This window comes from Aulostomus chinensis, chromosome 14, assembly GCF_037954235.1.
Source record: "Aulostomus chinensis isolate RoL2024-O1b breed Wild chromosome 14, RoL_Achi_v1.0, whole genome shotgun sequence".
In the NCBI taxonomy this organism is placed as follows: Eukaryota; Metazoa; Chordata; class Actinopteri; order Syngnathiformes; family Aulostomidae; genus Aulostomus; species Aulostomus chinensis.
In genome coordinates, this window is record NC_141333.1 from 14,886,731 (window position 1) to 14,910,485 (window position 23,755).

Consider the following 23,755-nt stretch of genomic DNA (forward strand, 5'->3'; position numbering starts at 1 on the left):
TCAAGTCTCATCTTTGTTCATCTGCCATTTATGATGAGAAAACAATGTGGTAAAATATATAATTTATGTGCTTTCCCAAACCTTCTGGAAATAAAGCAAAACGAAGTTTAACATTCACAATGTTCATGTGGTTTTTAAGCATATAATATCAACAGGGTTATATATCAGCACTCAGCCACATCTGTTGTGAAAATATTGGCATTCCAAATGCAAGCAAAATATCCAGTATCGTACATCCCTAAGCTATTACATTTTTAATGTTGTATCTTTGCATTTACCTTGCTCTGGAGGTATTACCCAGTCTATGGGACTAATAAAGGATTTATTTTTTTATCAGAAACTCATAAAAAAGTGGGAGGCAAAATAAGATGTGCAAGCACTGTAGTTGAACCACAATTCTTAGGTAAGGCTTACAGAATCAATTTGCTGCCAATAAAATGCATGAAAAGCAAAAAATAATGCGCTAGCCTGTCTCTCTGTCCTGAGGAGAAATGACTTTTACCTTTGGGATCATTGTGTGTGAGGAGCTGGATGTCAAACTCTTTAGCGAAGGCTGTCAGGTCAGGAGGCATCACACAGCAGGAGGCCAAGTTGACCTGGTTACTGCTGGGCTTCACCTGGTTACACACAGACCACAGCGACTGCTACTCTGGCTACAACTCACAACAGACAACAGCCTGTGTCGACTAAATCAAACATTAACAAACCTGTGGATGATGCTATCATCAACTATCATGTCTCCACTCACTTGAGCCCAGTTGTAGAGCTGTTCCAGCAGATCTTTGTCCAGGTCCGAGGTACCGATGGCTGCAATCCTCTGGCTCCTTACCAGAGCCTCCAGCTCCTCCCAAGCCGGCTGAAGCTGGGCCAAAGTTTGGCTGTCACCCTCCAGGGGTCCAGGTGGTGCTACAATAACAGAGTCCAGCTGGGACACAGCCAGGGTCTGACAGGCTACAGAAGACAGAAGTAGAGTGCAGGTTAGCTATCAGTGCAGTGTTATGAAATGAAGAGACAACATTTGTTTCTTACCCATCTCCACTGCGTCTCTGATGGAAGACTGGACAGACTCACACAGGAAGAGCTTGGCTGCAAGCACAAAAACACAGCTGAGATGTCTTTGATATACTGCAGTTGTGTTACACCATCTTCCAAACTTATTCCTACTCAAAACTTAACGAAATATCACTAATTGGGGATGAAGCATTCCCCAAGTAGGTAGATTTTCCTTGATCAGCAATACTTAAACCCCTCAAATGTTTCAACTAGCATATGGAGGGAGTTTTAGTTTTCTTTTTTAATCTCACGACACACAAGCCTGTATGATGATTCGTCAATCGCCAGACTGCACTATAAAGCGAGCAAAGGAGCATCGTACCGTCACCGACTCAAGAAAAAGTTAACCTTGAAACCGGTTCACTGCTTTGTGTGTCCATTTCATTTTCAAGTCAATTTTAAATGAACTTTGTACGTCACAGAAAAGGAAATGCGTATTCGGTACGTTTCCATCGGCTGGTTTGGAGAGAATACATCGACGATGATGATACTGAAGGTGAAGCCAACGTTATACGCTTGGCTGTAACAACTGAGTAGAAGAAGAAGAGCTGTCTATTATCCACAAAATCAAGAGAAGTCCTGAAGAATTACTGAGTTGTATTTGTTCTTTGGGCAAGTTGCATGCTCTTCAGAGATTAACTGGGAATATGTGTGAAGAAAAAGCAGCTGTCAGTCAAAAAAAAAAAAAAAAGAACAAAGACAAAAACTGCCTCAAGCATAAAAACTTGTTGAGGGAGCTTTTCTGAATTCTGCAATTTCAACGACCTTTGAATTAGATGGAAAATAGATGGGTACTTGACGACTGAAATACAGACAGTGGTACGACCAAACAAAAATGCTTCAGTGCTGCGGGGAAACAATGATCTCACCACAATTTTTCTTGTGAAATTTTAGTGTTTCGCCCCCCGTTCTCATGTGGGACTCATCAGGCCCTAACAGCTGAAATACACCAGGCGCACTACACGACTACTCGCTATTCACCAAAGTTACATGCATCTTTTTCCTTCTACGGGGACAACGTTGACCTTCAGGCAGCAGTGCAACGGGGATTTTTTTTTCTACCTCATTACACATTAAAATACAAATATGATATCAATGTATATCCATGATCGTGTAGGTAAAACTCCCAACGTGCAAGCCTCAGAACACACAGCAGCACGCAACACAGACGAAGCTGCTGTAGCAGGACACACCGCCCTGCACATTCTGGGTGTGTTACAAAAACCACCACGGACCTGAGACCTTCAGTTCCTCCCTCTCTTCAGGTGTGATAGCATCTGTTCCCTGGGGGATGGAGCAGTCCAGTGTGTCGGGAAAGTCCTACGTGACAAGAAAAACACACGTTTTAAAACAGTTGTGCGCTTGAGCTCTTTCAAACATGATAACAAGCTTGTAGGTCGATCAGACAGTAAGCGATAGAGGTGGGCTGGACTGAGACGCACCACTGCTGAATAACAGCTTTGGGTAGTAAAGTTATGCGAATTAAGCAGAAGTCCACATGCATTACCACATGAGTGCAGGAGACACTCCCTCCTGCTGACAATGAAACCACTTGAACATTCCCTGGTCATGTGTCCGATCATCCTGCTGCTTATCTTTAAGCTCCAGCAAGTGCAGAATGATGAGAGACACTGCGGTGAAAGTGACTTTTCCTCACATGCTGAATGGAAAGTCACGTGTGCCATCTCCCTTGTTTATGTGGCTGCACTTACACATTTATCTTCAAATCACATTTGCACAACAGCGTACCCATCTGACAGGGGCTTAGTGGAGCTACCCATGGACGTTTCAACAGTGAGCTTTACAACACAAATATGTTACACAGCATTCCAACTGCACACACAACCTGAGGAAAAGTGTACAACCCCACAGCAGAATTCCACTGTTGACATTTCACCACTGGGTGTGTCTAACAAGCTTTGTATTTGGGAGTATTTAAGACCCCATGCAATTCTTTAAACCTCCCCCATCCCCATTTGAGTCCAGTGGGCGTGGTGATGAAAGCTGAAGCACATTAGCTGAGCCTAGCAAAAACAGCCAAAGGCCAAAGCAGGGGTGTGCTCCACAGGACTGGCAGCTCTCTCATGCTGGATCCTACTGGCTTTTTCATCTCTAGTTTTTCAGTTTTTTTATCCGAAGTTTTTCAGTTTGATGAAAAAACACATGACACAATGTCTACTTTTCCAAAACTGCTGGGATGGTGCAGTGTGAAGTAGCAGCATAGTCAAGTTTCTGTGCTCTTTTCCTGTCCCAACTGACGGATGCAATTTTGGAAAGGCGCCTTTGGCAGGCAGCGCTGCATGAACATTCATTATGACAGCTTCTTTTCAGAAAGCCTACTGGCATCCTTTGATGTCCATGACCACGGTTTTACTTTCCCTTGCAATGGTACCCCCACACCAACTTTCACTTTACACGAGCAAAACACACAGGTCTGAAAATGAAACTTAACTCACAGCCGAAGTGAAAATAGAGCAGCTACAAATGAGAACACAAACCTCAGATGGTGGTTTTGTGGTAGGAAACCATTCGTTCAGCGTGGCTTGAATGCAGTCTTGAAGCTGAAAGTGTAAACAGAAAAAAGTTCGATCAACATCCCGTGATCATCGAGACACGGTAAAACCACGTCAGACTGTGGTGACACAGCTGTGATGTTCTACACAGAGCAGCAGCCTTATGTGAAGAAGTTCACCGTCACAACTCAGCTCTAAATGTGCGATCGCCCACGTGGAAGAGCCACTGATTTTATTTTAAACTATTTACATGAAGGACAGACGCATCTGGAAGGACACGCGTGCTGTAGACGACCCGAGTGAGCCTGACAAGACAGATTCCTCTTAGTTACAAGCAATAATTGTGAGCTCAAGCTGACCAGAGATGCGTCGGCAGGAGAAGTTGAAGCTGCCAGGACAACCACCACGCCTCAGAGGAGCAGAGCTGAACACTTCTGCAATCACTACCAGTGACTTCTCAACACACACCTGTGTGTATAAAGAAGATGAGCATCTGCGTGATGCCAAAATACTGATTCATAATTTCCAGACACTTCTTTTTTTTTATTATAAAGTTCAATGCCACCTACTTCCATGCTCAAATGAGGACTTTGTACATGTACAGTAAGACAGATTCTTATTTTTTTAACACAAGCCTGATGAGAAGAGGATATTAAACCTCAGGGAAAATATGATTGACATGTCAGCATTTTCTGACATGACGCATTTGTGAATGATTACACACTGACAGGTGATGAAAATACTCGTAAGAAACTGCAGTAAATCTCAGGAATGTTTGTGAGACCACAGGCTGACTTTGAATATGGGTTTCCATATTTTACAGGTGCTGAGATGAAAATCTTCTCTGAGGCGTTTTACTTCTCTCCTTACAGTGGGTTATATAAGAAGAAGTCACAGCAATCATTCATGCACTGTCAACTCTTCACTTTGGCTGTCTATTATTAAGTTATATTATGTAACTTCAAACATAAACAACTAAACACATTCTTTCACTTCAGCTCAGACACCCTGATAGGTACAATCTGAATCTGATAGAAGCTTACCAGTGGTAAGGTATTATCAGATTGTTCTCTCCTTAGACGCACAGTATACACTCATTTTTATCAGCTAAAACTCACTGCTGTTAGCCGGTTTAATATTTACACAGGCACTTCCACATGAGGCTAACTGGTAAGCTAACGAGCTAACAAGTCTGTCACACCAGTAAAACAAAGCTCACAACCGCTGTCAGCCTGTGACACCAGCGTCATCTTACCTCTTCGCTGGGCGAGCAGGGACATTTCTTTTTCAGACGACTTCTGTTGACTAAGTTGCCGGTGTGAAGCCTGAGAGTCTTAGCGTGGTTCAACAGCATCATCTTCACCTCACCGCTCATGTTTTCAGAGTCCATGTGGGTTAGCTAAGTTAGCTAAGTTGCTAAACCGCGCCACACGTCAAAAACGTCGCAACAAGCGACCCCTCCTGAATCAGACCGAGACTCTGAACGCAGCTGCTGAGTCAACGCGGGACGGTCATCAGCCACGAAGCCCTGCCGTTGTATAAATGATGCAGTCAGGATGACTTGCACTTGTGGCTGCCTTACTAGTCTAGCAGATGCAGTAATGTAGGCAAGCCGGTCGTCCACGCCCCCTAGAGGTATCACCGAATCTCCATGAAACTCTGGTCCTGTCTCTTGGATACACCTGTAAATGACTGGACTGGACTGAAGTAGACAATGGAATAGACTCGAGTGAAAGGCAGTTAAAAAAGTGACCGCTAGGTGTCAGTGTCATGATACTGTGTTGCAATGTTTTGGGATTTTAATCAGTGGTGCAACATCACACCTTAGATCTACTTAGGAAGATTATGGACTCTTGAGTTAGTTCCCCATGCAAAAATATTAAAAGAGTTTTCTACTATCTCAAAGAGCAATATTGTGTTGTATTTTACACCCCTAAATCAGTTTTTACAGCTATTAATATGGTAAAATAAGATAAGAAGGAGCATAATTAATCCCACAAGAATTCTTGTGCCAGTTTTCATTGAATTAAAATAACAAATGATAACAAAATAGAAACAAACAACAGAGACCATCAAATAAATCAATATAAGATACAAAGCGCATATGTTATATCATTGACAACAGAGAAACTTTACATAAAAGAGATTATTTTAAACATAGCCTAATTATTGTATGTTAAAAAAAACATTACATTAAACATAACAGCAAAATAATACCATACATGGTAATAGCATAATATGCTTCAATTTTAGGAGGGTTAAACCAGATGTTCCTAAAATTTTTCACTCAAAGGGTTCAAACTGGAAGTTGATGTTGGACTTTGAAACCAAAATATTAACGACCATACTGTGCTGTTAAAAATCAAATAGTCTGCATCTGTAGTCTTTATTTGAGTCAAATAGATCTTTTTAAACAAATAATCACCCTGCCACATATTCAAAATATGAAAAAAATAATTGATAATTAGGGATCCTACTTATTTAAAGAGCATTTAAACCTCATGAAAAAGTAAACCGGCACTAACAGTGATGTACAATCAGACCTCATTGCTTTTACTACCTGAGTGGCCACAGGTCGTCAGGACCTCCCATGCTGGTCTGTGCTGCTCCCCACTGGTCTCCCTCTATGACTGAAGGTGCTCTGGGGAGACTCCACTGTGGCCTACAGGGGTGAGAGGACTTTTCCCTCCTCCTCTGAGCTCTACTGTGAGGTACCGTTTTGTAGTTCGTTGTAAAAGTTTCACCTCAAGTACACATTTGAGTTCTCACTTCAGTAAGTGAAATATCCTGTGGTTTAGTCCACAAGCTTTTGAATCACTGTCTGAAAAACACAAGTTTAATTAAAAAATGAAAACACAAACGATGGTTGAATTCCATTTTGCTGTTTCAGTTTCATAGTTTTGGTTTTGTTGATTCTGGCTGAACCTCATAACCAAATCCATGTTGTCCTTAGTTCATCTGTGTAAATGAACCAAGTATTTTACTCAAACACTGTTTGAACATTTCCAACATAAACTGTCTTCCATGGTTGAAGGTGACAGCCAGCTGGTTCTTATTAAAGTTTCTAAGTATGAATCCAGAAAACATTGCATTTACTATATTGCACAATCTGGCCTTGACACACATACAAAGAACGATTTGAAACTTGGCTCATGAACCAAACATCGTCTCTTCAACTGACATGTGGAAGCAATCAAGCCCCTGCAGAAAATCAGTTTGTGCAAAATTCCTTTCTTTTTCCCACTATAGAAATATCAGAAGTTCTCATGTGTTCTTTGACTATGGATCCAACATCAAGCAGCAAATGTACAAATACAGGATTAAAATCAGAAAGACTGAAGGTTTTACTAATGTCAGACGGGCTTTCTACCATAGAAACCAGTTTTCGGTATCCATACTCCTGTGTAGGTTTTCCGTTTACTTCAGGTTGCGATGGCCCAGAGGCCTCCCCTGACAGTTAAACCACTGTAACATAAATGTATACCATTCATTTGCACAGTGATGCAGACATTTGTACCATTGTGTCTTTTTATTATTTTATAGAGAGTATAAATGCACAATATAAATGCTCAGAAAATATTTTACATCAATTCAGGGACTTGAAAACTTGCCAAAACAGTTAAAAAGACTTGCAGGTTTGGTTTTTTGTAGTACATAGAAATGAATGGTACTAGATCATCACGGACTGTGTGGATAGCAAGAATTGGAACAAGAAGAACAGAATAGCTGTACAAATGGTTTCAATTGATGTTCCAAAATCTTTGGAAAAGTAGGATATGCTTGTCAAATGTTTGCAGCTGCTGCAGAAAATGATGAAGAACAGTTTTAAGGGTGTTGTCATCGTCAACGTTTTATCAGTTTCCTTCAAGATGTTTTAATCCCCGTCCAAGAGGCTGGCCCATATCTAAGGAAAATGATGTTGAAAATCGTCCAGCTCACATTTCTGTATGAAAAAAAAGTCCAATTTCGAAAGTTATCTCTAATCAGTGATACAATAAATGCATTGTCTTGTGTCCAATTCCAACGTGCCAGTCTTCAATATATTGACACCGATGTATCCCGTCATCATGTTCTTAACCCCATTGTTAACTAACACCACAACTGGTTAACACAATCTTAGAGTAGACGATTTCCTATGATGTGATACTTCACTGTGTGTGGCAATAACACAAGAGGCACAAGGTGATCGTGGCACAAGTGCGTGGTAATATCAGTGATAGTTTATCTGTCATCATCATTGCCTGCTCCAAGAAAAGCATTCAGCTGTCAAATTGCACTTAAGTTTAACTGTGTGATTTTAAAATGTAGAGTGCTGAAAGCAGAGGAGGAGTGGCGAGGGTGTTTGAACAGGGGAGGGTATATTACATGTGTACATGACAAGTTTTAGCAGTACTGAGCCTCTGCACACTGGACAGGACTGAAGGTTTTTCTTCCAGGACATCTTGTGAAATACTGACTGTGAGCAGGTATGTGTGCATGATCAGGGACTTATACCCTTGTGCAAGCCAACATGCTGTTATTCTGTGTGTGCGGGGAGTTAGTTGACACAGAGATAGAATCTAGATCTAACTTTACTCGTTTGGTTTCCATCAAATAACACCCAGAGCGCTGGAGATGAAACAGCTGCACACAGCTGGAAACCAGACAAGGATTAAACGCTTTTAATCATGACTCAAAGAAATAACTCTTACTGCATGTATCGAAAGAGCACAGATGGAGGGGTTTGTGATGGGAAGCTTTGGGGAGGGGAGTGTGAGACTCTGTTCTTTTTCTGTTTTGTTCTTCTCCTTGATTGAATCTTTTGTTCTTGCACAGCGAACCACGCAACAGCAACAACAACAGCAGCAGCAGCAACCATGAATTCCCAAGCTCTTTTCCTGCTTTTGCTTCTCACCTGCGCGTCACTGTGTCAGGCTCAAGGTCAGTGGAACTTATTGTATTTGATTCACTTCAGAGCTGTGATTCAAATATTCAAAAGCTCTTTGTTCAGAAATAAAAAGCGTATCAATGCGATGATATTCTTAGTTTTCTGTCCTCCCATCTTGAAGCCATGTTCTACTCAAAGGCAACTAAACGTGATTTAGATGATAACAGATAAACAGAGCTTGGCTTTAGCTTTATTTATTTATTTACAAGTGAACACAAACAAGGGGGTGTTATTTGAAGAAAATTATGCTTAGAAAGCATTTTCTGGCCCATTATTGTACAGGAACTTGTGCATTACTTTGGTGCGCCTGAATATGGCTGTGGAGAAGGACGCAGTCCTGCGTGTCGCTGCATCTGAAATCTGTAACCCACATTTTCTTGATAAAGTCTCGAAAGCTGTTTTGTCTCTGAGGTTATTTATCTATTCATTTCAGACCAAATTGAATCTACGGACGACCAAGATATGGTATTCTCCGAACAGGAGAGGGTTTTTTTCTGATCAGTGAAAACACAAACTAGGGTAGAAAATACTTCCTTGCCCGTGTATGTGTTTTTCGGTTCACTACCGAACTGTAATATCATGATCAATTGAAGAGGTGAAAACAAGACAAGAAGCTGTGCATGCCTACGGGTAGAGTGATGGCTGCACCTGAGAGCTTGCTGAAGTTTCAGCTGCATCCTTATAGTGTTTGTTTTTACTCGATTCCAGGTTATCTAAAGGTTACTAATGACAGTTGGTAGGGTTTTCTGTGGTCAGAATTTTAGAAATAAGAAGTTCATTTCCTAAACTCCACCCACAGGAATTGTGACCAAACACCCTAAAAATATCCATTATCACTTTGAGACGCTAGACACAGAAATAGTCTGAGAGATTTTCACAATTATGAAAACTCCCAACTAGAGATGGCATACATAGTGATGATGATGATGATGATGATGATGATGATGATGATGATGATGATGAGAGAACATCTGTTTTAAAATCCGAAATTTACAGAGCCTTGGAGTGGCCAGAATTGGGAAAAAAAAATCCTTGGTTATTTTCCAATGTTTGAGGCCAAAAGTTGTAACTTGTACTAACGTTTAAAAAAAAAATGAAAGAACAAGAACAGATTCTATTTTGTTGGCAAAAATATCTAAAAAAAAAAACAACAACTTAAGTACCTCAGGGACTTAATATGTATTTTCCTCTCGACGTGGCCACTCTGGGGCTCCATATAAAATCACTTTTCACCATTGCATGTTACATGATAAGAATTTTATGAGGCCAATTCCCTGTCTGAATTTTAAGAGCTATATTTGTTTAAAAGATACACATATATGGGAAATACATGTAAGATCAACAAGGACAACTGTAAATTAGTTGTTGTTTTTTTAACCCTCTGTGAACTGAAGTTTAAAGATTAATTGCTCCCTTTCTCAGTCAGAGTGACTTTTTGAATATGGGTCAGTTTCTCCCCTGAGGTTCACCTCTGTATTTCTCCCCAGGGTCATTTGGCAACTGCTGTCTTGGTTACATCAGCAGGATGAAAAAAAATGTGAGGAGGAACATAGAGAGTGTCAAGATGCAGGAGATAGACGAGAACTGCAACATCAGAGCTGTTATGTGAGTTACAGACTTTCACTTCCTGCCCCTGCTTAGCTTTTGTTTTCCTTTAAGCAACAGCTCCATTATTGAAACCTCCCACAATAACAAACTGGCAATGATGAGTGGAAAAATAAACACGCAGCTTACTGAGCTTTAACTGTGCACAGCGGTGGAACTCACGCAGTAACTTGTGATATCTTTATGAATACAGATTTACGATGAAGCAGAGGCGTGCAGACGTCAAACCTCGGGAGCTCTGCGCCAATCCGGACAGTGACTGGGTCCAGAGCCTGATGGACACTGTTGCTGCAAGAATGCAAGGGAGGAATTAGGTAAATCAACATGCTTTTTACATTTACACAAAACCATATGTTAATGTCTTACAGAAAATTCCAGATTTCTCATGGTTAAATGTTTATTTTTGCAGCCCAGTGAAAGACGATGAAGGGAGGACGCTGTCTCGCCTCATTAGCTTTCATATATCACCTTTCACCAGATGGATCTGATTATGCTCAAGATGGGGCATTTCCTGTTTCTGAAAAAGAATGTGAATCATATACACAGTTTAATGTGACACAAACATACTCTCTTATTTTTAGTTCATCTGTTTGTTTTTTTCAAAAGTTGATTTGTCATTATTTTCTGTTAAAGCCTGCTAGGAATGAGCCACTATTTGGCAGCTTGGAAATATATTTACGAGGTGTGTGTGTGTGTGTGTGTGTGTGTGTGTGTGTGTGTGTGTGTGTGTGTGTGTGTGTGTGTGTGTGTGTGTGTGTGTGTAAAGCAACTACAGTGGGGCTGAGTTTAAAGTGCTTTTGTATACAGCAGATTTCCTTATTTCCTTATTTGTGTTTGTACTCTATAATAACACTTAGTGTTTTACAATATAAATAAAGAATCAAGGTGTACAAAAAAGACTCACTTCATAAATCCATCCATCCATTCATCCGTCCGTCCATCTATTTTCTACCGTTTATCCTGTTAAGGGTCGTGGAGGGCTGGAGCCTATCCAAGCAGCCTTCAGGTGAGAGGCAGGGTTCACCCTGGACAGGTCACCAGTCCATCTCAGGACCAACACATAGAGACAGACAACCATTCACACTCACAGTCACACCTACGGTCAATTTAGAGTATCAATCAGCCTCGGCCCCTCTTGATGTCTTTGGACTGTGGAGGAAGCTGGAGTACCAGAGAGAACCCACACAGGAACAGGGAGAACATGCAGACTCCAAACAGAAAGATCCTGTGCTCGAGCTGGGACTCGGACCCGGAACCTTCTTGCTGTGAGGCGACAGCGCTGACCACTGCACCACCGTGGAGCCTCAGTTTATAAATAATCAGGAAAATAATTAACCACCATTAACCTTGTTAAACCACCGATAAGATTAAGTTCTACTGGATGTCAGTGGGGCAACGTCGGATCAGCTCCAGTCAACAAAATGAGGCCAATAGCTGACAAATTAACTGTCTGTTAACTCTATACAACTCAAACCTCTGGATGTTTGCTATGTGACCTTCTTTCGTTCACCTGGTGCTGACATAGTCGGTAGCTACAATGAAGCGACATAAGTTTATTTCTCCATTCAAGTACTCACAAACTGCTGTCTAGTTGAGCTCATGGAGATCATTTCCGCCCTCCTGCATTACTTCTACTGAACCCTCCCACTTGCAGGAAGTGGTTTTAGTTTGTTTTAGTTTGTTTTTAGCCCAGTGTTTGAAGATTACTGAGCATACAGCCCGATAAAGAAGGCGTGGATTATATACAGTAAAAACAAAACTATTCATCAGCTCAAGATTTTGTCAGTATTTGAAATGTGAACTACAGTGTTTGGGTGACATTGGGTTACAAGTATGGGATCCTGTTTATTGATAGTAAATCCTCTGGTCGAGTAAATTGACTGCAAAATAACAGAAAGGATGACAGAGTTTAGAAGTCAAGGAGGTCAAGGACTGGGGGTGAGGAGTATATCACAGTGGCATGTCCCCGGCTCTATCCTAGCACTCCGTTGCTCATGAATCACTTGCCTCTTTTTGTGTTTCCATTTCCCTCTTCGGTGTAGGGACATTAACACCTGCAGCACCTTCAGCAAGACAATCAAGGCAATGAAAAATACACCTCAATCAGACCGATGCTATTCAAAATCAAATTAAAGCGGGCCAGAAAACTAGTCTCTGGATTATGCAACTCAATATGTCTGAGCAAACTGATCAATTTCCCTCCAAAAGTCAGAATGGGCTCTGCAGTTGATGTTTTTTTAATCAGACTTGGTACTCTACCAAAATGTGTTCAGTTACAACCTGTTAGACCCTTTCCAAATAATCAGGGGCTGAGTGGGTTTAGTATTCGAGCGATCAAGATCACAGTCGGAGAAGGTTTGCTCTCTTATAGAATAGTCACTGCTCAGAAACTAGGCAACAAAGTGCTTCTGCGCCCCATTTCTCCCGGATAAACCAATATAACACATTAACAAAGCACCACTGAGCCACCGGAGAGATATTTGCCCTCTATTTTGGTCCCAATAGTTGGTTTGGGAATTCAGTTATGTGGAAAAGGAAATCAGCTTCTCATTGGCACCCTGAGGCTGCTCCTCTTCTTTTCACCTCTGGTGTCGTGGGTGAGCTTTTTTTTTCTTTTTATCTAATTTTTATTGGACTCCTCTATAATAACAGCACACCTGCACCGTCTGCAGTTACGGCTAGTTATGCAAGAGTTCATAACCGAGACTTCTTGCTCGAACTTGCTTGAATTGCAATCCATTGAAGGACCTCCACCGAGACACTTTCACTTCTTGCCTCTCTTTGCAACATTGCACACATAAAATAGCTTCAGGCCCCTCAGGGTCAAAACACAATGAAGTCAATGATCATGCATTGATGAGTGTACATAAAGGACAGAAGTTTGCAGTCTAGTGCACGCTGGCATCAAACCAACGGTTATACATTCCTCCGTAGAAGAACCATAAATACACTGGCGCTTGGATCCAAGAAGGAAGTTAGCATGTAGGTAGACTATGAACTACTTTACTGGGGTGGACACAAATATATGAACTCAGATTATTTGATGCAACCCAGAGGAAGGGAGACACCCAATATTTGTTTTTTTTTAAAAATATTATTTCAATTTTCTTCAGTCTCTCAGCAAGCTTTCCTGTCCTACTGTTGAAAAGGAAATTGTCTATATAAGGCAACAGCTCTTGTGCAACCGTGCTTTTATGAAGTGAGTAGATTTGTCAGTCATCCAGGCCTTTAAGCATTTGTCTCACTGCCAAACGTAATCAGACGAATTATCGTCAGAGCCACCATGTTCAGCCAAGTTAGAAGCACAAAAAGGTTTTGATGTCCAGACTCCATGTGTTGTAGAGAGATTCAAATTCTGTTTATGTGAATGTGACGGACTTTTTTTTTTTAAACATGTGTAACAGATAAACGTCATCTAACTGTCAGAACAAGTCATTTCTGAATGTCCTTCTGCGAATGGTTACCTTAATTATGGAATGCCAACTCAAATAGCAAGTTGTGAAAGATGAAAATGTCACATGTCAGTAAATGAAATGTGCTGTTGAGTATTTCGCCTGAGTGAGTTGCTGTCTGTGTTTACCTGCCCCACATGGCCACCCACCTTTGATCATCTCGACGTGAATTATTAACTTGAGTATAAAAACAACTCACTCTGGCCTTTTGCATCAGGCCGTAATTGGTTTACATTTCAGTGCACTTTCGTTTCACAGTAAACGCCATCTCAGTTTTATCAGATTTGTCAAAATTCCTCAAGTAAACGCAATAATGGGGTTTTTCACTCCAGTAATATTGAGCAAGAAGCTCAGGATTGTCTAAACAACAAGTAAGAACTGTGCCTTAGTCTCTGTCTGCCCCCACCCACACATTGTGCTCACATTCCTGGGTGAACATGGTTTAGTTTGGGGATCAACACTTCATTGTAAAATGTAAAGTTTATCTCACACCCAATCATTGATCAGAGAAAGTGTGTGCAGGTAAGCACAGGCAGAGTTGGCGTTAACTGACAGTGAGGTGCTGGCAAACGATACCAAATGATATCTGGTCCCACAGACTGTTGTAACTTCCAGGAGAGATCCCACATGAACGCTGAGGCAGCATCATGTGTGAACTCAGTCTCAAAAGAACTTAAGAAGCTTAATGTTCCCCTTTTGTGTAGCTTTAACAAAGGCCTCATAAACCCTTTTTCCCATAAGTGTTTGATTTGGCTCAAAAATGAATCGGTTCAAATGATTCCAGAGTCAGTGATTAGGTCAAGGACATAAATAATCAGAAGAAATCCCCTTATGAACTTTTAAGATCTTTACTGGAAGTAGCAGAGCAATAAAAATATAAAGTCTCAGAGGAGTTTTTGAAAATATTTTATTCTGATAAACGAAATGACACTTACTTATTGCTATAAATACAGAATGCAGTAAAAATTCTGGATATTATAGAGATATATTGACACATTACCTTCAAAATATCAGCAAATTTCGCCCAATACTTGACATGTATATAAAGGGATACTTCACCCTTGGCATGAACTTTGTCTTTGAAGTAGTCAAAAATAGGTGTCTTGAGCTCATTTAGTTCTTTTTCTTTCTTTTTTTTTAACCCATTGCATCACTCCTTTGACTAGAAAGAAGAGAGAGACAGCCATGTATATATAGCTTAAAGCTGATGACCACCTACCAACTACTAACAAAAAACTGTCCAAAAATGTTGATTTACAAACTCTTGTGTGCATCGTCTGGTATAGTCTACGTCTTTATTCTTCAGCCATGTGCTCAGAAATCCGCAAATATTTTGATTTGAGCTATAAACACTCGTTTTGGAATGAATTCAGCTCAAATCAAAATCTTTGTTGAACTCCTTATCCATGCCTGGGTCCTTCTCTATTCTGGAGTCACAAAGAAGGGACGCAGCAGGTAGAAACATGTTTGTGAGTTCAGCGCACATATTTATGAGTACTTGAAAGGTGAAGTGCCCATTTTGGGTGAAGCAGGGCTTTAACAAAACATGATTTAAATTGTGCAAACTCTTAAACCAATCGGAGAACTTTGTGAAATATACATGCATGCTTCTCTGCATCAGATGAAGGCATGCGGGCATCATATTTCTTGTTTAAAACACATTTGGTGGTTGCAGAACGGCCTTAAATGAAAACTACTCCCTGGTCTCTGTTTGGTCCTAACATTGCTTCACGCCTACTTCCATTTTCCCCTGGACATGTTTTTCCTCCAGTCTCAGGTTTCGTTTCAGTGACAAGCATGTTCTCGTTGTCTCCCTGGTCAGGATTACTCGTGGCTTTGGATTAGTTCAGAAGATTTATGCTCTAAGAAGGATTGGAAGATGCTGATACCAATACAGTGATTGATGAATGTTTTGCATCAGTAAGCTGGCCGTACAGACCGAGCATATAGCTGGTGATGTAACCAGCACAGAAAGCCGCAGCTAATTACTTAATAGTTGGGATGAAGAGCCCTCTTACCCCAGCCTCAACCTTTCCTTCATTTGTTTGTCTCTTCATTGCACAACACAGCTTGGACACATTCCACAAGTAGCATGACTGTCAGAAATCAAGGGAGCCTGAAGGGAATTAGGGAGTGTAAGCAAATAAATGGAAACGTTCCAAAAACAACAGCTCTTGTCAGAGTATGACACATACTGCAGAGGGATTCTGTTTGTCCATAGATGCTTCAAACCATTTCCTCGGACTCCTGTACTCATCAGGGTGAAGAGCTGAATAGCCCACGGCCTCAACCGACCTCCTCTTCTGAACACGATGGAGAAGGATCCGATAAATTCCCGTCAGTGGACTCTTAGAGTCTAGGCAGGGATTGTTTTGAAAATGAACTGTGGCAATTCCCAGCTCAGACAGCAAGCTCTTGACCTCCTGTTCCTCCGTGCACAGCACCTGGTCGGCCTGTGCGAAATGAGCTGGGGACTGGGGCAACAACACATACGGATGAGGGTATTCAATCCCTTTCAGCCAAGTGCTGTTTGTAATCTGTGTGAGAGAGGAGCGATCAACAGGCACAGGACGCAGCATGCCCTTTATGACCAGCTGACATGGATCAGGCACGTAAGCAGGGATACTGTAGGCTCCTTGAAGGATGCAGCGCTTCAGCCTCCCTAGGTTATCTCCATAAAAAGGCATTGTGGCTGTCACCATGAAATACAACAGAATACCTAAAGCCCAAATGTCCGAATAGCGTCCGATGTATCCTTTTTCCCTAAACAGCTCAGGAGCCGCGTATGGTGGCGAGCCGCAGAAACTGGTGAGAAGCTCGTTGGGGCTGCTGTCAGTGCTGAAGCCAAAATCCCCCACCTTGATGCAGTAGCTGGTGGTGTAAAAGATGTTCTCCGCCTTCAGGTCTCTGTGGACGATGTTCTTGTCGTGCTGAAATATGAAAAACGGAAAGCAGGAAAAGTGAAAATAGATGTATGACTTTCAGTTATCGGCCAAGAGAGTGGGAACTTTTTTTCCTTGTCTTAATTGGTTTGGTGGCAGATTTTTTTTTAATGAAAAAAATACAATGGCAATCTACTTTATATAATAACAATATCAATCATCATCATAAACATAGAGTCGATTTATAAAGGAATCTCACTGGTGACAGATCTCTTTAAAAGGCATGATAGAACATCCAAATAATAAAACATTTATTATTAGCATTATTAGCATCTTGTTTCATCATCTATTCTAGACAAAGTCTTTTTAGACCCCTTGAGTTATTCCATTTTGAGCTGTCTGTCTCTTCCAGTGACTGCTTATTGTATTATTATCTTAATCCAGGGAAGAGTACTTCCTACAAAATGTGTGTGACTAACATCACCACAACAGCACATCTAAGTTTATTTAAGCTTCAGCTCTTGTTTGCTTTGATCCAGTGAATAATGAAAGCTCAGACGTTCATGGAGGTGAGACGGACAGGTTTATGCAGCGGCGGATTGTGAGGAGTGTGACAACCATACTCACCATGTGTTTCACAGCAGATACAATTTGAGCAAAGATCAGCTTGGTATCCAGATCACTAAGCTTCCCCCTGGTGGTGATTCGGGAGAACAGGTCTCCCCCGCTGCCATACTCCATCACCAGATACAACTTCCTGGTGGTCTCGATCACCTCGTAGAGACGCACCACGTTAGGGTGGCACAGCTTTTCCATGCAGCTGATCTCCGCAGAGCTCAAAGGCTGGCTCTTATCCAGACGCCGCTTGTCCATGATTTTTACAGCTACTCTCTCTGGAAGAGAAGAGGAGAGGAGGCTTCGGTAATGAGTTTAGACAGGGTGACAGGCCAAAATAAGTCACACCTAAAAGATTAAAACCCATTAGAACATAGAGACCACTGTTATATGAACATGATAAGAGCAATCATTTCAGTTAGTAATTCATTTTGAAGATTGTTGCAGTGTTGTTGCAAAAAATGTGGCTGAGAATCAAGAACTTGTGCACATAAATAGAAATGTTTTGGTGATTTTAATAAATTCGCAGCAGGGGGTAGGCCAGATCTGAACGGCTTACTTGAGGGGTTAATTCTCTTCTCTGTTAATGAAACAACGATATAATCATCTACATTAATATCTCCTCAAGGCCGAATCGTGCAAGCAGGACAGTAGGGCTGTTTTTCCAATTAGATGTAAACAAGTAAAGGACATTTATTTCACATTTAATCATTCAAACAAAAAACACTCAATGAATAGGGTTCCCTACCTTTAGTCAGGGCGTGGATGCCCAGTCTGACAGTGGAGAAGTTACCCTGCCCGACCTCCCCTCGCAGCTCGTAGAATCCAACCCTCCGACCCAACATCAAGTCATTAACCATCCTCTCATTGTGGGCCATGTCATAGACCAGCCTCTCAAACGGAGACTGACGCATCCTCTCTGCTTCCGTCAGCTGTGGGATGGCACATAAGGGAGCCGTGGTGAGGGGCTTGGTTGTCTTCTCCACCTCTGGAACCTCATCTTTGGATTTGGTCACTTTCTGCTTGGGCCATAGCCTCATCTTGATGGCTGGAAGAGAAAATGAAGAACCTTCTGAATAAACCGCACTCATTATCCAGCATTGGGATTATCCTCTTTTGCAAGTGCTGTTGAACTGTTGAACTCTTCAAGAGGTCAAGAGGCAGACGAGTAGTGCCACTGTTCCAAAGTTAGAACACCAATAATGAGATTGACCTCCACGTTACGAGACTTACTTTGTCTTTAAGTAAAAAATCTGGCTGCTTTTACATCACTCTAGGGGGAATTTACATCACGCTCACATCTGCTACAAGAGGATAAAAATAATGTCTGTCGTAGTAAATTTGCAGGTTGATCTCTGTGTTTTATTCGACCTGTAAATATTTCTTAACCTGTTTACAACTGAAAGCAAACAATAAAAACAACAACAACAAAGCACGCATGAGTAAAACGTCGGACGACACAGTGTTTTTGTGGCGCACTCACATTCACAAACATCACAAACAAGTTTTCACTTTCATGCAGTTTTTACATTTTAACAGTATTATTTTATTCTTTTTCTGGGAACAGAGGTAATAATTCAGTTCTTCAGACTAAGCACAGCGGGAATTGGGGGTTACATATGAGGATTTTAACATAGTTTGACGATGTTCAAAAGTTAGTTTTCTGTGAAAATCATTGCAACTCTTACATCAGTTCCTGGGTATTTGTGGGGTAAATTAGCTTGGTCCAGTACACAAAGCGGCATGGATTACCAGCTTCTTTTAGCCGCAGCATTAGTGGGTCGCCTCTGGCTATGTGCACAGTACTTACTGAGACGGGCTTACGACTAGACCCCCAGAATACCAGCACAATAATAGAGCTGTCAAATTAGAGTTGGAGTTATCATTGTAACTATTATTGGATTCATTAGTAACTATATTTTGAGAAGGATAAAAATAGACAAAGGAAGGTTTTTGAATATATCTAACTTTGTTGTTTTGTTACTCTGGCATGTTAATTAGCATGAATTTTGGTACATGTCACTTTGCCTTTGCCTTGTATCAAAAAACAAATACATGTGAGTAGAAAGCCAGAGACCTGTGCCAGGGCCAATATCCAAATCCTCTATCATATATAAATGCATAACTGAAGCCATGGATATATAGAAGTATGTTAAAGTATTATTTCAGGAACGCTTTGGTGGCTGTTGCAGGTTTGTAGCTCAGTTTTTACATTGACGTTTCGCAAAAATCACCTCCAGGTTTTGCATAGTCCCTCTTACAGAAAGACAAACATTGCAGTGGTCTTATTAAGCAAATGACTTCATGTACAGATGACATCATGAATGGATTTCAGATTTGGTCAGTGGGCATTTCTGCAAGACTGTCAATGCCTTTGTTCTTCAATCTACATCAAATAAGTCAGGATTTAAATTATGAATTTCGATTATATATCAATACTGTGCAGTTTTAAATGGAGGCAATCCATTCAGAAATATAAAAATTAGGTTTCTATATCAATAAGTCTTAAAACCTGTATTTTAAATGTTAAAAAAGCAATTTATTAAATGAGCAACTTTCTACTGATGGAAGCAAAGACCCAGCAAATATGATGCTTCAAGACAAACATCAACAAAAAGGCATAGAAACTCAAAGTTTATCTTATTATGTATTATAAAGCAATGGTAAATTTTTAATTAAGAAGGAATAAAGCCAATAGCTTTATACAAAAATTAAAGGCAGAAATAAAGGTGTACCTGTCTGCTGCGGGTCCTTCATGTCTGTCCCTCGGGCTGTGACAGGACATGTGAATGGAGCTTCGGGAGACTAAATCACACCTGACAATCCTATTAACGGCGTATTAGTGGACTGGTCATTGGGTTATCTGACACACACTGAAACAATGGAAATGCTGCACACACAATTTTGAAGAACAGTGCAGTCACGAAAGGTGGTTGTATGACATTGTTGGGGATTCTTTCTGGCTGGTGAGAGCAAATTTGTGGCAACTCTTTGAAATGGTATCGTCCTTTTGATAAAAAGAGTTATGTCCAAAAGCTATATTAGTTTTTAGTGAGGTGAAAATACTTAAATAATGTTTGATCCTTAAGAGAAAGCTACAATTAACTCATAACATGGTGTATAAGAATGAGCAAGGGAATGGAGTTATAACATACTACTCCGCCATGATGAATACTGACTCCTGACACAGAGAAACAGACAAATACAGAGATTTTTGTCTTTTACAATAAAGATAAGTCATATTTTTATGAATAAAAATATGAATGCCATATTTTATAAATGAAAACTCTACTACTGGAGTAATGTATTTTATTTTTTATCAATTGACTACTTGCTCATTACCTCTAAAATGCTTTTGTTCAATCCACATCAAATTAAGCAGTAAACCAGCGTGTGTCTGATGGGACTGGATTAATTCAACAACCATTCAGCCGATCAATCTCGAACTGGCCATGTGCATTGCTAGATAAGAGGGGGAGGCTGTGGAAGAACGTTAGATACATCTGACAGGTATTTGGCTTGTTGCTTTTTTATATAAACTTGAAATTTATTTGAATATGCCAGAAATAATTAATAGGAATTCAGTTTTCCTGCAGGCCTACGTAATGTAAAGTATGTGAAGCTTGGTAGGAATATAACAAGCTACTTGTAATATACTCTTACTCAGACGGAAAATCTACTCTACCCCCTTCCTCTCTGGTCAGCGTCCAAAATAGCAAATTTCCTTGATTGGCGTCAACACCCAGCCATTGGTAGGATCGTGGTTTCCATTCCGTCCAATCAGTGACGGCAATTAGTTGGCGGGAGAGGAAGAGGCGGGACACCCGGGTAGTTCACCAACCAATCGCTGCACAGCCGGAAGCACATGCTAGCCTGGCGCGCTGCCGCCGTTACCTCTGTCATGTAGCATCAAAACTGTCTTCTCTGTCTTCTGTGTGTGTGTTTTAGAATAGACCGGGTTTTATTGTCTCTGTGTGTGATAGACACAAAAGCATGGCAGCTACGCTGGCTACACCAATCCCCCACACGGAGCTCGACCCTGACCGGTGCGGGAGCGAGGAGGAGAGCCGCGGGGCCGAGGCGGCGGAAGAGGGCAGTCAGCAACAGACGGGCCCCGCGGCCGCGGTGAGCCACAACCGGCTGTCCAAGCTGCCGCTAGCCCGCATCAAGGCTCTGATGAAGACGGACCCAGACGTGTCCCTCGCCAGCCAGGAGTCTGTTTTCATCATTGCTAAAGCCACGGTAAAACGTAACCGATCAGCCGGAATGATCATGTTTTAACAGAGGCGTTTTAGTATAGAAATATCTATCAATCTATATATTTTTTCTACAAGCTGATCTTTCAGTTAAATAAACAAGCCTCAGTTCTATGCGTGTGCTATTGTAAATACATCTGATGTTTCCCTTTCAGTTTAGATTAAACCCCACCTGTTCTGCTGATCACTCATACTAGTTAGCGTACAATTACTGAATTTAGTTGATTGTGTTTCATTACTAAATGTAATAATACTTGCATGATAGTTATAATTATATTGACAACCAAACCAACACGTGTCACACACAAAGAGAAGTACCATGATTGAGCTTTGCAGGAAGTTGGATGTTAGAATTTGTCAGTGCAAGAACGTGTTGTCAATCTGTTAAAGTGAGAGGGACGCTCGTTTCAAAGCTGTAATAATAAACTAACAGCTTGTCCAGGCCTGTGGTAGTTTGTCCAAATTTGAATGCTCTGATGTCTTAACAGGAGTTGTTTGTTGAGATGATCGCCAAAGATGCCTTGGTGTACGCTCAGCAAGGGAAGAGAAAAACTTTACAAAGAAAAGACTTGGGTGAGTGTTGTGAGGAATCCTCCTGGTAGAGAAACCAGACTTATGTCACCGTGAAGTTGATACAGCGCTGACCCAGTCTTTTATTTCTCGTCTCTCTGCAGACAACGCAATAGAGGCCATTGATGAGTTTGCTTTTCTTGAAGGTAAGTTTTCACAACAATAACAATGTCATGCATTGTCTTTCAGTGCATCTTATTACCATGGAACTATAAGAGTTTTAGTTCAACTTGATTCATTTCAGACAGGCCCGCCACCACATCTTATGTAAGCTCAGACACGCTAACCTCTCTCACTGCATCATCATGAATCAAGTCATACTGCGTGAAGAGTCCATGAACGGCCGCTACAGATTTACGGACGCAGGCTCACTTGCTGTATTGGCTTTCGTCCACACAACAGTGAATGATAAAGAATCACAGTATGAAGGAGGAGGACATCCACAAAACCACAACAATGCATTTGTCTTTGAGGAAGTTATTAATAAAAGTAAAAGAATAACATCAAATATGAGGAAATATCTGTCATCAGTTGAGAATATAATACAACATATAAGAAATAGGACCTCCCATTTGCTGATTCCATATGATTTATTCATTGAAAATGCAGAAAATTGGCCGTATCTTATGCTCTTGAAGATGTGTGAACATGTTGTAGAGACTCGTGCTCTTTTATTTTGTTGGTGCTTATTGCTTTTCCATTTCCTTTCCAGGAACATTAGATTGACAGACTTGACATCAGCAAATCTGCAACCATCCAGTAAACTTGTCTTTTATACAGGGACATTTTCTGTAAACATTTCTGATACTTTTCTAAGAACGACTCTCCAATTGGATATTTGTATATGTTTTTCTACAATTATGGATGAAGAGTTTTCATACTTCACTTTTGAAACATCAGTGGGAATGTGTAAATTTTTGTAAATATTTGCAAATTGTTGAAATAAAGTTTTAAACGAGCATATTCTGTGTGAGTCTCCATGTTCTCCCTGTTCCTGTGTGGGTTCTCTCTGGTACTCCAGCTTCCTCCCACAGTCCAAAGACATCAAGAGGGGACGAGGCTGATTGATACTCTAAATTGACTGTAGGTGTGACTGTGAGTGTGAATGGTTGTCTGTCTCTAGGTGTTGGTCCTGTGATGGACTGGTGACCTGCCCAGGGTGAACCCCGCCTCTCTGAAGGCAGCTGAGAGAGGCTCCAGCCCCCCCACAACCCTTAACAGGATAAACGGAAGAAAATGGATGGATGGAAGTTCAGGAGGTCCCGAGCGTTCTCTGCAGTCGCAGGCTGCAACACATTCAAAACTGCACATTCTCAGTCCTGAAGATTGTGTGAACGAAATATCAGGTGAATTCAGAGTTTGAACAGAATAAAGTGTGACCTTTTTATTTTGCAATATTTACCTACCGTTTCACAGAAGTTGCTTTTTGTTACATTAAATATTCCCACTCGGAGTAAATCTGGAGCTTTCGGAAGAGCTGTAAGTGAGAAAAAAACAAACAATCCATCAAGAAGATGCATGAATGACCAGCATTACTATGACAAAATGAGTTTTATTTGATAAATGAGAATAAATTGACGTTCATGAATCGATCATCTTCAGCAAAGAGGAGGGTTTTTAACAACAACATGGAATAAACTCACAATTATGACTTCAGCTTCCCCCGGTCCAGCTCAGGTGGATCAGTTTCCACTCCCAGCCTTGAAGCGTTTCAAGCTTGCTGTCCAGGGTGCTGATTCAGGGACCTCCAGGAATGCAGGAGCTGTCCACGGGACTCGCCTTGGTTAAAATACTGATAAGAATACTTCCTCCCAACAAAATAGGATTGGATGAATTGTCGATTGAACTGAGGGATGATGCCTTCGCTTCAGAGACTTGCATC

General features: G+C 41.1%; 4 protein-coding genes across 5 annotated transcripts in view; 2 read left to right on the forward strand and 2 right to left on the reverse strand.

Annotated features, from left to right (window-relative positions):
• Window positions 1–5,258, reverse strand: part of gclm (glutamate-cysteine ligase, modifier subunit) — a 6,876-nt gene extending 1,618 nt beyond the window's left edge. Inside the window, exons 1-6 of the mRNA XM_086225505.1 lie at window positions 4,822–5,258; window positions 3,552–3,614; window positions 2,289–2,373; window positions 1,030–1,086; window positions 749–951; window positions 503–617 (exon numbers count right to left, since the gene is read on the reverse strand). Of these exons, the coding sequence (XP_086081631.1) occupies window positions 503–617; window positions 749–951; window positions 1,030–1,086; window positions 2,289–2,373; window positions 3,552–3,614; window positions 4,822–4,956 (658 nt within the window). The 5' untranslated portion in view covers window positions 4,957–5,258. The remainder of the gene's footprint in view (window positions 1–502; window positions 618–748; window positions 952–1,029; window positions 1,087–2,288; window positions 2,374–3,551; window positions 3,615–4,821) is intronic.
• Window positions 5,259–7,874: 2,616 nt separating this feature from the next.
• ccl25b (chemokine (C-C motif) ligand 25b) lies at window positions 7,875–10,858 on the forward strand. Its single transcript, XM_086225174.1, has 5 exons — window positions 7,875–8,032; window positions 8,382–8,486; window positions 9,981–10,098; window positions 10,292–10,412; window positions 10,508–10,858. The coding sequence occupies exons 2-4, from the start codon at window positions 8,423–8,425 to the stop codon at window positions 10,410–10,412; spliced, it is 303 nt and encodes a 100-aa protein (XP_086081300.1). The 5' UTR covers window positions 7,875–8,032; window positions 8,382–8,422; the 3' UTR covers window positions 10,508–10,858.
• Window positions 10,859–14,464: 3,606 nt separating this feature from the next.
• On the reverse strand, window positions 14,465–19,842 carry LOC147249871 (serine/threonine-protein kinase NIM1). The gene is made up of 4 exons (XM_086223643.1): window positions 19,783–19,842; window positions 17,796–18,095; window positions 17,060–17,325; window positions 14,465–16,480 (listed from the first exon to the last, which is right to left on the reverse strand). Exons 1-4 carry the CDS (start codon window positions 19,802–19,804, stop codon window positions 15,728–15,730), a joined length of 1,341 nt encoding a protein of 446 aa, XP_086079769.1. The 5' UTR covers window positions 19,805–19,842; the 3' UTR covers window positions 14,465–15,727.
• A 1,049-nt stretch (window positions 19,843–20,891) lies between these two features.
• pole4 (polymerase (DNA-directed), epsilon 4, accessory subunit) lies at window positions 20,892–22,828 on the forward strand. 2 transcript variants are annotated; one of them, XM_086224137.1, is made up of 4 exons: window positions 20,892–21,289; window positions 21,792–21,876; window positions 21,978–22,019; window positions 22,118–22,549. In XM_086224137.1, exons 1-4 carry the CDS (start codon window positions 21,041–21,043, stop codon window positions 22,180–22,182), a joined length of 441 nt encoding a protein of 146 aa, XP_086080263.1. In that variant the 5' UTR covers window positions 20,892–21,040; the 3' UTR covers window positions 22,183–22,549. The 2 variants fall into 2 exon arrangements, with proteins under 2 accessions (XP_086080263.1, XP_086080264.1); XM_086224138.1 differs by lacking the exon at window positions 22,118–22,549 and adding an exon at window positions 22,586–22,828 and having other exon boundaries at window positions 20,895–21,289.
• Window positions 22,829–23,755: the final 927 nt, after the last annotated feature.